At 31.6% G+C, this 17,395-nt stretch overlaps 1 protein-coding gene across 1 annotated transcript in view; it reads left to right on the top strand.

Annotated features, from left to right (window-relative positions):
- The window catches only part of LOC126776559 (DE-cadherin), a 185,508-nt gene that overhangs the window by 131,681 nt on the left and 36,432 nt on the right, over positions 1 to 17,395 (top strand). The window contains exons 2-4 of the mRNA XM_050499174.1: positions 16,161 to 16,240; positions 16,872 to 16,994; positions 17,173 to 17,298. Of these exons, the coding sequence (XP_050355131.1) occupies positions 16,161 to 16,240; positions 16,872 to 16,994; positions 17,173 to 17,298 (329 nt within the window). The remainder of the gene's footprint in view (positions 1 to 16,160; positions 16,241 to 16,871; positions 16,995 to 17,172; positions 17,299 to 17,395) is intronic.

The following is a 17,395-nucleotide window of genomic DNA, read 5'->3' as shown; positions in this document are numbered from 1 at the left end:
CTTTGTCATGATTGACATCGCGCTGTTCCACATATCATACCAATATATACGGTACAAATTGAAATAGAACGCTAACGATTAAAACAAAATTAAATGTGGTTTCTTAAAATCAAGATTGTATATACAGTACAGTAACAGCCTGTTAATGTCCCACTGCTGGGCTAAGGCCTCCTCTCCCTTTTGAGGAGAAGGTTTGGAGCTTATTCCACCACCCTGCTCCAATGCGGATTGGTGGAATACACATGTGGCAGAATTTCAATGAAATTAGACACATGCAGGTTTCCTCACGATGTTTTCCTTCACCGTCAAGCACGAGATGAATTATAAACACAAATTAAGCACATAAACATTCAGCGGTGCTTGCCCGGGTTTGAACCCACGATCATCGGTTAAGATTTACGCGTTCTCACCACTAGGCCATGTCGGCTTCTAGATTGTATATACATACATAGTATTCGTAAGGTGATAGAAATTCGATCATAATGATCATTGAAATTTGAGGAAAACAGAGATGAATTCTACTCTATACTCTTATTCATATTTTTTTGAAAGAAGCTATTGACAAACAGAGAAGTAATAGCCACTAAAAACTGTTTTGTCTTACCTATTTATAAATGGATATTTATATAAAATTCTGCTATTCTTTCTTCTTTATAACCTTTTAAGTAATAACAAAATTAAAAACACCCAAATGTTGTACAAAAAACGTTGAACCTATTTCAGTGGAAACGAAAAAGAAAAACTGACATCCCAAAATATGGATCAAAACAAGGGTTTTGGTTTCATAAACAATGCATTGAATTAATTTGTATATATAATTTATTAATAAAGTCTAAACGTATGAGTTTTGAGGCGCTATTTAATTGGCTCGAACTAAAATATACTATTTACTAAAAGCTTAGGTTAATTAATCGCTGTAAAAACGTGTTATTTCAATTTGTTTTCGTTACTATGAAGAAATGAAATACACTTACTATTGTTTATCGTATAATAGATGTTGATTTTATTAATGTTCTTATATTTCGGAAGGCGTGTTATAAAATAATGTTCTTAAACTAATTATAATCATAAATTTTATGTCTAATTTTCGGCTTTCCGGTGAAAACCATTTCGTAAATACAATTTTAATCACAGTCTGATATAGTGATAGTTTATTTTGGATTCTCGTTTTAAATCTAACCGAATACAGTCGAAGTTCTTGTTATAAAGCTAGATTAGCTAGTTTTAATTTTGACATGATATATATATCGAAGTATTACAAGACTGCGTTGTGTGTCACGCGTTAAGCGATTTCTCTCTAACCACGCCGGCCACTACATCTTATCACATCAATGATCTTTTATTAAGCGTTCATTCAAACGTCTCAAACATTCACGAAGCTCAAAGTACATACCGCATTTTTTTTAAATGTTTTATTTATTCGTTATATATATTACATTAAGTATCTATATGTTAGGGTAAGTGTAACATTGCACTGTACACGTTCATACATATATTAGGTTTTCATCAATTATACTACCGCTAAACCAGTTGTTCTGGTTTAAACGGTGAATAAACCATTGTATTTAAAAGAACAAGAGACGTATCTATGACGCAGGGGGATCATTTGATTGTCTGCATACCTAAATTAAAAGAAAGATATATTGTTTTAAAAAAAATACAAAATTCATGACGATGCTATAATTTTGAAATTTAAAAGTCGAAGATTGAAATTCAATCCTTATTTTTTACACATTTATATGTATCACATTATGTCATATCATAAATTGTCATGTATAATAATAACATTAATCAACCAAACGTAGGTAAGAAATAAATTTGACCGTCACCATCGATACGAATTATTATTAATTTAAATTTCATTTCGGCAAGTTCATTATCCTCTTAACTTAATTGAATCAGTATAAATAAAATGGTTTGCTTAATGAAATAATAAAAACAAACAAAGGTTTTATTAGTGAAGTACAGTTTAACTTGACGGGAAGTATACGTAACAACAGAAGTTTAATTAAAACGCTGCGAATTGAAATTCTCGTGTTTCGGCGAGTTACTCCTGTTTTCATTATCATCAGCCGCCCCTTAATTTATCTTCGTTACGATGTGGACTGCAAAAGTGTTGCACTCATCCGTTAATTGCTGAATTTATATCTTAACAACTTGTTGCTCCGGCATTACGTGGACTATAAAACACTAATTCGATTTAAAAAGAAACATTTATCGTATTTTCTTAGTTATGACAAATAAAAAAAACAAATTGCAACGATAAATCGAAATGTAATTGAACCAAACGATTCAAATAATGACATGAAAACGAGGGTCGCAGAAACAGATCAGCCATTGGAACTGCCCAGTAGCATGCGCAAGCGATTCTGGAATGTCTTACAACGACAGACAAGGTACCGCCAGACTAATTACAAGGGACCAGCCCTTCGTGGTTAGTCTGAGAATCCCGCCAATCAAATTCAAGCGGTCTAAGCCGTCGCCACGTTTGCATTTATAGACGGCCATCCTTATTAAATTTATCATTTGGGAATCACTGGTTGATCACTATTTTAATCATGAGCATGGTGGCATCTTGTTATAAACTTATGTTTTTTTATAGTATAGGACAAGCATATGGGCCACCTCATGGTAAGTGGTCACCAACGCTCATAGACATTGGCACTGTACGAAAACTTAACCATCGCTTACATCGCTAATGCGCCATCAACCTTGGGAGCTAATATGTTATGTCCCTTGTGCCTGTAATTATACTGGCTCACTCACCCTTCAAACCGGAACACAACAATACCAAGTACTGCTGTTTTGCGGTAGAATATTTGATGAGTGGGTGGTACCTACCCAGAAGAGCTTGCACAAAGCCCTACCACCAGTTAAATTGTCGTAAGAGAAATGTACTTAATAATAACACATTTAAACTAAAAGCATACCGTAAATATTTTACAAAATTCCTTGCTTAAATTAGAATAAACATATATATATATATATATATATATATATATATATATATATATATATATATATATATATATATATATATATATATATATATAGTTGGTATTCCTATTCAATATACCTCATCGAACACAAACAAAAAAAAAACAAGTTTCAACATAACTTAATGTGACATAAATCACCATTAAAAGGTTTGAAACTTTAGTTAATCTGTAAAATGTATTCCAGATGTCATTTGAATGTATTTGGAGTGAAATACGTCTGAACATTCATAACAAATCGACTCGGAGAGCGTATAGTCGGTGTAATTTATGCGAACATTAGTTAATATAGACTAAGCCTTACCATAACAGTAATTATTTCAATATAGACGGGACTTTGTCTGTTTTAATGCTTTCAACTTTTAATAGCCTAGTGTTCAAAGGCTGTAATGTATGCTTATAAAACTGTAATGAGAGAGTTCAATTGGCCTTATTATCAACTAGCATCTCTGTACGGTTTCATCCGCGTTAAATGTTCAATGATATATATATATATATATATATATATATATATATATATATATATATATATATATGTTCTAGATAAAAATGTTAACGTCGTAGGTTTGATCCATACCGTTGATTTAATAAAATTAATTAGTATTAAAATTACAGCCTTCACTTTTAACTGGTCTAATAAAAAAATGATAAGTTTATTTCATTTCGATATAGCAGTGGTCAGATCATTTCGATCTTAAACGAAGATTTCGGATTCTTCATAATCATTTTAATTCAAAATCTAAATAAAGAAAAGGTAAGCGATAATGATATAATACATATACATATCATTTGTTAACTTTCACTTCTTTAACATACCTAGGAGTCCGTGACCTGTTCACTGGTGGGCATCGAACCGGGGAACTCGTGGGAACTGCCTTTACATTAACCACGGAAAGTGTGGGTTTTATTTGTTATATTTAGTGTAATTGGTTTTGGTGTTATTGGTAAACACTAGTGTTAGTCGAATGTTGTTAGTCGTATAAAATACTACTTAAAAAAAATTACGTGGTACTTGAACAAAAATGGAAAAGTGATGCAACTGTTAACACTACTGCCTTTTGGATTGGAAGTATTTGTAAGTTTTAAGACTAAAATCTTATTATATTTCAAATACCACCTCATAGTAAGTGGTCCCGACTGCCATCGCCAATGTGTCCCGAATTTTGGAAACTAAGAATTTATGTCCATTTAACCCGAGCTTACTCATCCTTCAATTGGAATACAATACTAAGTTTAATTGTTTTGCGGTATATTAAGTAAGTGGTACCCAGACGGGCTTGCGCAAAGCCCTACCACCAAGTGAATATCTACTAAATTCCCTGCATATCCATCCGTTTATTAGAATAAATGATTGTCCAGCTAGGGAACATTTACATAATGCTATTTATATACTTACCGTTAATGTATTAAAAAATATCGCAGTTATGTTTACGAATAGTTATTCGCTTTTTAATTTATCGCAAACTATATCTGAAGCAAAATGTATTATTTAAAACTTCTTACAAACTCATTTTAATGTTATACATGTTCTAGGTTGTATTAAAAGGAATCCGTACCGTAACAGCCTGTGAATGTCCCACTGCTGGGCTAAAGGCCTCCTCTCCTCTTTTTGAGGAGAAGGTTTGGAGCTTATTCCACCACGCTGCTCCAATGCGGGTTGGTAGAATTCACATGTGGCAGAATTTCAGTGAAATTAGACACATGCAGGTTTCCTCACGATGTTTTCCTTCACCGTAAAGCACGAGATAAATTATAATCACAAATTAAGCACATGAAAATTCAGTGGTGCTTGCCCGGGTTTGAACCCACGATCATCGGTTAAGATTCACGCGTTCTTACCACAGGGCCATCTCGGCTTATATTAAAAAAAATTAAAAGGAATAAATTTCAATATTTCTGTGTTAATCAAAACAATCATATTTTTGTAATTAAATTCGCTATCAAAACCAGCAAGATCTAGTTTATAAATATAATATGAATTTAAGATGAGTTTCGCAGGCTTTTTGTAAGGCAATTACATCGCTTTATCACTCGTATCTGTAATCTTAAAAAACTTCGCGTGCTCTCAAATTATTTTTATGTAAATCCGAGATGAAAAAGCTGAAAGACTCCCATTAAGTGATATTTCACGAGCCTGTGAAGGTTTTATCGTTTTTGTCTATAATTTTATGGTGGAATATGTTTTTTCGTACTTTTAAATGTTATTAGCTCGACAGAATATCATCTGCTAACATATTTTGATGTGAACATTTTTACGTGGTGTGGTTAAATTTTCAAGGTCGAATTAGAAGTTGACATTTTTATATGTAACAATTTATTAAAACGTTATCTTTTAAAGTATAAGAGCGTGATTCGCTTAATATTTAATTATGATGAAGTCCAACTAAGGTTACTTGTAATTTTCAAATAAAATATACTAAATTTAAATATGACTTATCATCTTTATCACCAGCAGAATCGAACCGGCATCCCCTAAACTATTATTCCAATGAATTATTGACAATTAAAGATAATTAACTTTTCGGCATATAAATACATCATCTCTCGTTTGAGCTCATCCGATTTATTTGGGATCGGAGTGTAAACACTGCGTGGAAAGGATAGGACTTTTACATCCATCCTGTCTGACGTAATTTCTATTTGAAGTACGTCAAACTGGTTTAGATACATTTGCTTGGTTGCCTAACATATGTGGGTAATGGCTTGCTTGATTGATGTATAAGCGTATCAAAAATTCTCTAATTTGGCTTTTATGACACCCACGAGTTGGTTCTAGGCTAACATTTTATAAATATATTAATTAAAAAACTAAACTCTATTAAAAATGCCTAAATTTTTTTAATTTAATTCATTCACTCTTATTGCAATAAGATAAGATTCAATATACATTGTAATTTCCTCATAAAAATCGCGACGAGACGCGACGGCAATAAATCCTAAGCAATGAAAAGCCTATTTTCTGTGACAAATTAATTAGACTGATAAAGGTTTAAACCCTTCCCCACTCAATTCGTCTTAATGCCGCAAAATCTTCCGCATGCCTTCCTGATATCTTTGAATTACTTTTACGTCATTATACTTTAAGGTTTTTCTTTAGAAATTATCGTCTTCCTCTCTTATTTTTTGCTTTTTTTCAAGAGCTCTTTTTCAAAGTGACATTAAAAGAAAATACTAATGGACGGAAAACATAATTGTTTTTTGCAAATTGGGACAAGTACTGATTTGTCTCAAAATTTTAATTAGTTACTAATAATAAGTAAAGCCTGTTACTTTGTATCAGAGTACATACTATATTACTCTGTGATATGGCTTTGTGAAAGCCATTCTGGGTATATACCACCCCCTCATGAGATACTCTACCGCCAAACAGCAATACTTATTATTATTGTTGTAATCTAGATTGAAGGCTGTGATAGCACTGGTATAATTACATTCGTAACTACAGGCGCAAGGGACATACTTCTTAGTTCCCACGGTTGGTGGCGCATTGACGATGTAAGGGATGATTCATATTTCTTACAATACTAATGTCTACGGGCGATTCTGATCACTTACCATCGGGTGACCCCATACATATTCTTTTAAAAAACTAATGCATCACGTATGGGCTTCGCTTTCTTTTCCTTTTGAGTTTATTCCAGTACGTTGCTCCAATGCGAGTATTATTTAAGAACCAATATTTATCCTACATTTATCAATAGTTACACTTTCCTTGGACTAACTTTACGATATTGTTATAAAAATACATAATATTATCTTGTCTAGTAATAAATGTAGCGCGAAATTCGAAGCATAACTCGTAATATTATAGACGTAGGCACTTAGAATATGGCATGGATTTGTATAGGACTGTAGTAGACCATTGCAGCATTATCCGAGCTACCATAAAACCAAACGTAGCATGAACCATGGCCACATATATTATGTAATATGTGAAAATACGCACAATAAGGCGATATTGTTTCCTATAACATACATATGTGTTTAGCGTAAAACTACCTCAATGTTCAATTTTTTCTATATTTATAACAGTTAAATTGACACTTTTAATTTTTTCCCAGCAGTGGGATGTTCATAGGCTAATTACTTATTGATACTACCTTTTACGGATGTCTTTTTTTAAATAATCAATAAAGTAACTATGTCGAATTAATCGAATATGCCAAATTGGAATCCATCCAACCATTCCAGCAAGCTTCAGTAACAAACAATTGAACACACACTCGTATATATAGTATTAGTAATGATGTTTTCGTTCCATCTTTATCTAAATGTTAGACCAATTTCTTTGGCATAAAAGAATAACTATATACTTTATTGTGGGTGCTTATCTGTAGAAAATACATTTAGCTTTATATTTAATATAAATCTGTAAAATGACGATTCAAAAGTGCTATTAAATATTACTAGTATTTAATAAAAAGTATTTAATCAGCCATGTTAAACATACTCTTGAGTAGTTAATGAATGTATCGATGGCTTAGTGGCTAGCTTATAATTTTGCAAAAATGTATTAGTTTCGAAATAATAAAATAATGTACTTATGATTCATAAGAAAATACTTTTGATTTATCTGAAAATCTGAAAGGCATTTTTCGTTTACCTATATGATCATTACGATTATAAATTAATATATATCACTGTGGAAACTCATACTCGGACGTAGTCTAGTCTCGTTGCTAGTATTTATATGAAAACATAAAATAATATTTTATATCAGGTTGTCATAGTTACGAGATGAAAGTAAAAAGTGGAAAATGTAATTGAAATATGAAATTGAAAGGAAATAAATTAATATAGAACCAAATATTGGTTTTATTTAATAAGATCTGTATAAGTTAGAATATTTATTAACTTTTTTTGTTTCATCAAACAGCAATGGTTTCTGTTTCGTGTGCAGTGAGCCGGTGGTATGATACCGGCTACACTTTGTTGTAGATATAAGAAACTCCTCTGTGCATAGAAAAAAAATCACAATACCGATAAACAAAATCTGTAACATTTTAACACATTGATTTTAATTAAACTTAATATTTAAAGTGACAATTGCGTATCTGATTACAGTTCTTTCTGACGTGCAATAGTCGCAAATTCGACCAAGAGTCATTGGGCTTTTGTTGCACTACTAGCTCAGACTGTACGCTATTTTAGTTATTCCTGTAATAAATGACATTGATATTATTCTTTCCACAACGCAAGTAACACAGCAAGTAGCACACATTGAAAGAATCGTTAAATATGTCAACGTTGCGTTTACATTTCCGAAACCGAAACCGAAACAGCCTCTGAATGTCCCACTGCTGGGCTAAAGGCCTCCTTTCCTCATTTTGAGGAGAAGGTTTGTAGCTTATTCCACCACGCTGCTCCACCAACCCGCATTGGGTTGGTGGAATACACATGTGGCAGAATTTCAGTGAAATTAGACACATGCAGGTTTCCTCACGATGTTTTCTTTCACCGTAAAGCACGAGATGAATTATAATCACAAATTAAGCACATGAAAATTCAGTGGTGCTTGCCAGGGTTTGAACCCACGATCATCTGTTAAGATTCACGCGTTCTTACCACTGGGCCATCTCGACTTTTTTGTTTACATTTGACCTTGTAATTTTACTATAATCGGTTTCAATGAAAAAAATAAAAAGAATATCGAAAAACAATTGATTATAATTTTCTCTGAGCATATCGAGGTTATATAAAATAACGCTTATAACGTTATTTATCGCTTCGTTTCGTTAGTATACGTTAAAAGTCCAATTAAAATAGCACAAAGAACACATTAATTACCCACAAACAATGTTTATTCTTAATATTTTTTTAATTGCCGTACTCTTATTTATTTCACTGACAGTCTTGCACGGTGCTAATTTGTTTTCTACTATGACGGAAAATTGTTCTCAAGGCGTAAATTGTTATATTTTTAATACAAAGTAATTAACGTGTTTTGACTATGCGATTTAATTGTACAGTTTTTAATGCAAATTTTCAACGATTGTACTTAAAAACTACTAGAATTACATACGTGTGTATTTCATTGTTTTTTAAATTCTTTATTTGATTCAGAATTTTATAATTAAATTTATTTAAAGTAACGCTAATGTTTTGCGTTAACTCGATGGATTGGTCACTTTCTTCTATAGACACTGGCATTGTGAATGGCATTCAACATTCAAACTGGAAGACAACAATACACGCTGTTTAGTTATACTCCCAGTCATCCACATTATTATCTCTCATTATAAGATAATCAGCTGGTTTTTTCTTTTTTTTATAGTATAGGAAGGCGGACGAGCATATGGGCCACCTGATGGTAAGTGGTCACCAAACGCCCTTAGACATTGGCAATGTAAGAAATGTTAACCATCGCTTACATCACCAATGCGCCACCAACCTTGGGAACTAAGATGTTATGTCCCTTGTGCCTGTAATTACACTGGCTCACTCACCCTTCAAACCGGAACACAACAATACCAAGTACTGCTGTTTTGCGGTAGAATATCTGATAAGTGGGTGGTACCTACCCAGACGAGCTTGCACAAAGCTCTACCACCAGTAAAAATATACACAGCTGTTTATAGATCTTGCTATATTAGTATTATTTATTTTCATTTATAAATAATATAAACTACTTTAATTTAATTCACATTCAACATTTAAAAAATAATTTACTTTTGCGGTGGACTTTTAAAACATTCAAATTAAATTGTTCGTACAGTTTTAATGAAGTATTTATAATACACATTTCGTGTAATTAATAAGTTTAACAAATAAAATGGCTTAGAGTAGCTGAAACTATTGTTTAGATTTTAATATACAAAAATATATTTTCTTAAAAAAATATATTATTATCAACTTGTTTATACAATTCGAGTTAATTTTTTTTCTCTTAGATTCGGATCTAGAGACGTTTCAGGACCATAACTCGCTTTTAAGACTGTTATCTTGAGCCGTGATTACGGGAGCAAGTCCCTTCTCACCTCTGAAGTTCTTATCTAGCCTAAATATTTTAGTGTTGTCCCTTCTTTTATCGTGTCCCGAAAATAAACGCATATTTTCAACATTTTTATTTTCGTTGGAACCCGCTGATAAGTGTCTGTCAATGTAAAATAACGCGTCACCGAATTGTACTGTTGACAAGGATATTCTCATGAATTTAATTTAATAAATATTTTGATTTTCATTTTTAATATTGCCATAATTAATAGAAAATGTCTTGCCCTGCTCAAAAACCTGCCAAAACGACGTATTCATTTGTGTCATATTTTTAAAGTAACATTTCTATATACGTTAGGAAAAGACTTAAATAGGCTTGGTTGTGATTTATGCAGTTCTCATTTAGTGCTCACGATGTTTTCCTATCCGAAATAAACAAACTAAGCACACGAAAATTCAATGGTTCTCGCCTGATGACTTGAATGATAACCATTTAACTTTTTGATCTTATGCACTAGGACATCTCTGCTCGTCTTATTTATCATAACAAAATTAAATTCAAAAGATTTTTTTTTCGAAATATTTTTAACGGTTAGCAAAACAAGGCTTATCAAACTACAATTAATTTTAGTTTACCTTAAGCCGTTTGCAAAAAAAGACATTCAAAAGCTAATTGCTTACTCACTGCGGCTCAAGCCAGTGGAACCAGTGACCGAATAAAAAAAAACTTAATCCCCTCAACGGCCATCGACATCGTTTACGGAACGTGCCCACACTTGAATATTCAAATTGGCCCGACACAATGGTCCCCTTCCTTAACCCCCGACCTCGTGGGCCCCGGCCCCCGTCGGTCTAAAGGAAGCCTAACAAAGGATTGCTGAGAAAAAAGCTAGGTTCCGGTGTCAGGAACAGGCAAAGCTTTATTCGCGGAACAGGTGGGGGCAACTATCTGTTATTGTAAACCTATATTATGATATTCATATGTTGAAAACTCATACATACACAACCGGATTATGTTGCGATAGTTTTTTTTTATTACGTTACGTTATTGATCTCGTTACATGTATAAAATTTATAGTCTAAATTGCACTTTGAAAACAACAGTATTTGTCAACGTTTACTGGTGGTAGGGCTTTGTGCAAGCTCGTCTGGGTAGGTACCACCCACTCATCAGATATTCTACCGCAAAACAGCAATACTTGATATTGTTGTGTTCCGGTTTGAAGGGTGAGTGAGCCAGTGTAATTACAGGCACAAGGGATATAAAATCTTAGTTCCCAAGGTTAAAAAAAAATAACGTTCAAAATGAAAATTTTATTTATAATTGTCGGACCAATAATGTTTGAGGAATTAACTAACTATACTTTTGTAGACCACAAACTTAACTATAACTATTATGGAAAATTCTTAAAAAAAACACAAACATACTAACTTTATAATTTACATTTTTATAATACCTAACTGCTCTGTACTTACATACTTTAAATATCGCCTTGCCTCCTCTTCAAATAATCAAATTTGAAAGAAAATTTTTTTTCTAATCGTATTAATATATCCTATCTTAGGATAAATTGTTCAACCAAACAATCTATTCCGACTTATAAATAAATATTATCTATCATATTTAAAAAGACAGAAAAGTTTTATTAAATTAAGCTATTTAGAAATTAAGTAATACAAACATTAATAAAATATTTTTTATAATTTTTTTTTATTCAAGGGCAGCGTCCGACGACGTTACGGGAATCTTTCGCATCACTAAATTATTCTGTTAGTTTGCAGTTTGTTTTCTATTACAAGTATAGTAATGAGCCGCTTCAACAATAGTGTTACAAATTGTCCTCTTGAGCATTGACTTGAGGTTGAACTTTCGATAACATTTAGAAGCTCGTGTGAAACTTTAAGGTCAATTTAACATAACGCGTCATATCGGTATTGTAAACAAGAACAGGAATTGATTAATTATAACAATGTTTTAGGTAAAACTTATAACTTAGCGTTACTAGAATATAATGTTCAAAATCTAGAAAATGTTATACCTACTAGGAAGATTTGCATTAACCAACTTATATGTTAGACTCATTAAAAGCCAGATACATATTTTTAGAAGTTAATATACATACGTATATGGATTATCGCCATAATTCAATTAAAATAAACAATATAATATATCTATATTATAATAATATATAAATAAATTGAAAGTATCGTTAATTAATACGTAGGTATTGTGTGTGTCTCGGTAGGACTTTGTGAGATCCAGTCTGAATAGGTACCACTCATGAATAATATTAGTCTACCGCTTAACAGCAACAATTTCTATTGCTGTAAGCCAGTGTAATTACAAGCACATGCAATATGATGTCTACTCTTCGATTTCGGACACGGCGGCCAATCGCAAGAGAGATTAGCCAACTGCGTAGGACATATAGTGTACAAGTGTGTGCGCCCGCAAAGATGCTCTTTATTCCCTCACTCTCATAATGTGATGAGACGGCAATCCGACACAATCGGAAAACTTCAGGCGCAGGCCCAAAGACTTTCCTAGGCACGGGGCTGTACATACTACCATGATTGTCAACTTCCAGACTCCGGACTGCTACTGATAATCATCTATACCCAATAACTTTTTATTTTCCGACTTTGGGTTCGAACCCAAGATCTTGGGATCTGCGGCCTTATATTTATAGCCACTAAACCAAAGAGACGACAGACAACTTGGATTGAATGGTTGGCGTTGTATTGAGGATGTGAGTGATTCTTATTTCTTAGCGTCGTAGTCTTTGCTAAAATGATCGATAATCATTGTGTGGAAAGTTTTCTCCTCTGCCTAAAGTAATTTATAAAAACAATCAAAACAAAGCAAATATGACTGTTAATTAAAATCACATAAAATTATTGTAGTAATTATTAGCAATAATAAAATATTTATATTAATCGTTACATTATCAAAAGCCTCGCTATGTTATAAATGACATTCCGTGCCACCAAATTGCTCGTTAAAGTCTTTCAAACATCCCGCATACATAACAATAGAATAAATGAATTTAATAAAAGTATATTCATTTATTGAAATATATAAATACATTATTGCTTAATTCTTTAAAGTAATCAGATAATTAGAAAGATAACATTTGGTTATATTGCTCATACATAATTTACTTATTTGTATGTTGAATTTTATGTTCAGTTTTAAGATTGTTGCTTAGCGGGCCTTTACACATCAAAGCATTTATCCCTTTGATATTAAACTCGCCTGCTATTTCCAATTTATAGGATAATTGTTAACCGTATTTTACGTTTAAGAATTTCAAGCCTCTACGTAGTAATATCTCTAGTAATATTAATCGAATTGTAATTTTTCATATTATTTTTTTACTACCAAATATAGTATAATAAGGTCTTAAAATTAAATATGGAAATATCTTATTAAGCGTTACTTATAATTATCTATAACTTGTTAAATCAAACTTCGATTCTGTACAGTCAGTACAACTTTGCTTGAGGAAGTAACAACAAATACTTTTATATTTATCACTTAATTATAATTGTATTGTATATTGTGTTGTATTTATATCTATATAAATTTGAATAACATGTCTGAAACAAAAATCAATATGATCCTATGTTAAATCGTATTATAATAATAAAAATATAAATACGTGGAACAAAAACTTTGTACCCGTTTTAAAGACAATTGCGTAGAAGAAGAAGATTATTCTTTAGTCATCAATTAACTTATTGTGAATCCATGTAGTTTCTGTTAATATATAGTGACTTAAATGACTTCAAGAAAAAATATTTTATACAAATCTCCTCATCTACGATATTATATAATTATGTTGCTCAAATAGTTAATACTGTAAATGAGCAAACGTATCATATATATATTATATATATATATATATATATATATATATATATATATATATATATATATATATATATATCATATATCAAACTCAGGTTATACAAGACTATTCAACTGAAAATGTTATTTATAATTAATAATCGAAGCACCTCTTTGTAAACGGTGGTAGGTCTTTGTGCAAGCCCGTCTGAGTAGGTACCACCCACTAATCAGATATTCCACAGCTATAGATAAAAAGATCAGAATTATTATAATTCATTTTAACACACGCATTTTTAATAATTCCCTTGACGTCTATAAACAAAGGTACCGTTAGTAATTTGTAAGATTAGTGAAAGAATATACTTACATGTTACTTAATTTACTTTGTCAATACTGCCATCAATCAGGCTTACACGGCTTTAAACCAGAGTAACGTTTCAATCTCACCGTCTTTGTTCACGATAACATACATCAATCACTATTGTTTAGTATGTTATTTGATAATATTCAAGATATTTAATATTAGCTGTTACATGTTTGCATAAAAATATAACTTTTATTTGTTAACACGAATTGAAAAATTATTTTTCACTTTTCTGAGATATATTTTACCTGCAATATGCGCCACCGTGAAGACCCACAATGACGGCGATGGTACCGCTGTTTGTTATTGAGTATGATAGACTACACACTCTCCATTTAGTGGTGGGTGATGTTTTAAAGCATATTCCAGCGTAAAACACATTCAGCTCTGTATCAGGTTTCATAAGCATCCATTCAGTTTTAGTATCAAACATCTAAACAAAATGACTTTTTCATTTATATATTTATAACATTAGTAAGATGTATGTCTGTAGATCCCGAAGTCTTGGCATAAAGACATATATATAATACTGACAGTGTTACACTCTCGTGCCTCAAAAAACACGTTAAGCTGTTAGTCGTGCGCCTGATCTCTCTCCAAGGCAGTCGCGCCTTCCCATCGGACTATAAGTGTGAGTTAATAGAGATCGCAGTTATGTGATTTGCGCACGATAATTCTATTCTAGTCTTTGGGCTTTGCCGTGGTTCAAATTTGTTCAACAAGACATTATTTAATATAACGAGACGTATATAATGAGTATATTGAAATGTTCGATTTAAACAAAAGCTTTATATGAAATGAGATATAAAGTTATAATAGAATTGAATATAATAGAAATATACCTTACTCATGTCCGACTAAAAGTTTTGATTCTTCTGAAACGAATCAGCCATAAATTCAGCAATCACAATTTCTACCAATAAAAGTACACACATTAAATAATTTCAATGAAAATTCTAATAATTCTACGTTTTTATATCATCAATTGGTAACAAACTTTGTCTGGTATTGATTTTAGCGAAAGCTTTAATATTAAATAACAAATATACTATAATAAAATAATAATACGACGTCTTCTCATTCATTTAGGTAAATAATTGAGAAATACGATATTGGGTGGGGAATGAAATCAATGTAGCAAGTTTCTAAAGATATGTACATTGTGCTTTATATATGAGAAATAATTAGGCAATAAGAATTCTTTAAAATAGGATAACAGCCATAAATTAGTATAATATATATTAAATCTTCATTCACATGTATCAGGTTGTTGTTTGACTTTGTAAGTGCTACCCTGATGGACTTGCCCTAAGCCCTACCACCAAGTAAATTTTTAAATATAACCTAACTTAAATAATTAAAAAAACTGCATTTGTTTTTTTTTCTTGTCTTAAGCCCATGACGGTTCGTTACAATCCATGTTATATGGACTAAAATTATTTTTTAAATAATCTTAAATTAATATCGCTGTAATGTTCTTCTAAAATTAAACTTCTTTCACTTGAAAATATTTCAACTTAAATTAAATTTAAAAGGATCCCCTCGCTGCCTCTAATCTGGTAATTGCTTATTTATCAAAGTCAGTAACGTTCAATGATTCATTACGTAAATGTACTCAAAAGATTTAAGTGATAATTTCATTAGTATTTAGGGCATCTCAACAAATTATAATGCCTAAGTAAATTAACCTTATCTCGGAAGTGCAACGGAGTCGTGTCTAGATATGCTAACACTTGCATTTAGAAGTTGATTACTTGGAAGATCATTATCTTTAAGTACGGCGTTTATTTATGACCTTATCTCATTATCTTGAGAGTCGTAGCTTACTGGCTAGAACTGTTTTACTTCGAGTCGAAATACATTATGCGAGTAAAAAACAAGAACTGGATCTGTAAATTATCTTTATCATTGAAATAGTCATCTTTAGTTAACACCATAATACCAATTAAAAACACGTCTTAAAATCACGAGTACTTTATTTTGTAAGTTTGGTAATAAATTTTTTTTTTTTCAGTCCGCGATCACCCGACACATCATGTTACGAGGTTACGGCATTCCAGACACCTGGATGGGTATCTTCCATTACATTCATCCGTGAGTATGATATTAGTTCATCAAACCCATCGAATTGTTTACAAGTCATTCATCTTAATCATATCGTCCCATTAATTTGGCCCCAAAGCTTCGTCCCCTAGAGTTCATGTTAATTTACTGCTTATTTTTAAAATTTAAAATTCTTAGAATTGTGCATGTTCAGGAACGTACAATATTTGCTCTAAAAATGTATTGTATTTTATATATAAATTATATTAAATTAAAGCTGCCAAGGATATTTGTAAGTACTGTATGTTTAATCACAATATCATGTTCATTTTAACGATCACTGTTTTCAAATATCTCACTGCAGGAATATACTAATGTAAGTTTCTTCAAACTTATAAGAATTAGTTACTATTTGGAGTCAGTTATTATAATTATTTTTAATTTTGATTCCTTTTTTTAAATATATGTATTTGCACGAAATTGTTTAGCTTAATATGAATTGAGGTATATGACAGATATTCCAAAATTTTCGTTTTTGTCTTTCTTTTTTATATAGTTTTTAAATTTGTTACAAAGCTACCAGTGCAAATTAAAACAATACAACTAGTAAGCAAATACAAGCTTCTTGTGATGTAGTGTTAGCTTTATATTCATGTAGTGGCACACACTAACCCGGTTTCAGTTCACGCCGGCGACATCACCCAAGCTAGCTGTGAAGGACAACCACAAACCTCTATTCACGGAGTGCCTTAATTATAGGCCATCGTTGAAAGAAGAACAGCCTGTAGGAACCTATGTCTTTACGGTGAGTTCAAAATAGTTCTTTATCCAATCGAAAATGCATATAAATCTATAATTTCACTATACTATAATTTTTATTACATTTTCTATAAAATGACGTTGTTTTTTCGGAATTGTATTTTTTTATTATTTATCATATTTTGTGTTTTAAAATAATTTTAACGAATGTTATTCATATCCAGGTACATGCAGAAGATCGGGATCCACCCGAAATGGGTGGAACAGTCACATACAAGTTCGTCTCGACTCCTGGCGAGAAAGAAAGATTTCATGTCGATCCTGAAACTGGAAGAATAACTACAGCTGATGTCAGTATATTTTTGATATTTTTTATTGTTGTTATATAAATCTTCATTTTTATACTATATCCTATATTCTTCATTATGAAAATATATTCAATTATAA

Source organism: Nymphalis io, chromosome 20, assembly GCF_905147045.1.
Source record: "Nymphalis io chromosome 20, ilAglIoxx1.1, whole genome shotgun sequence".
NCBI lineage: Eukaryota > Metazoa > Arthropoda > Insecta > Lepidoptera > Nymphalidae > Nymphalis > Nymphalis io.
This window is presented reverse-complemented; position numbering and strand designations above follow the sequence as displayed.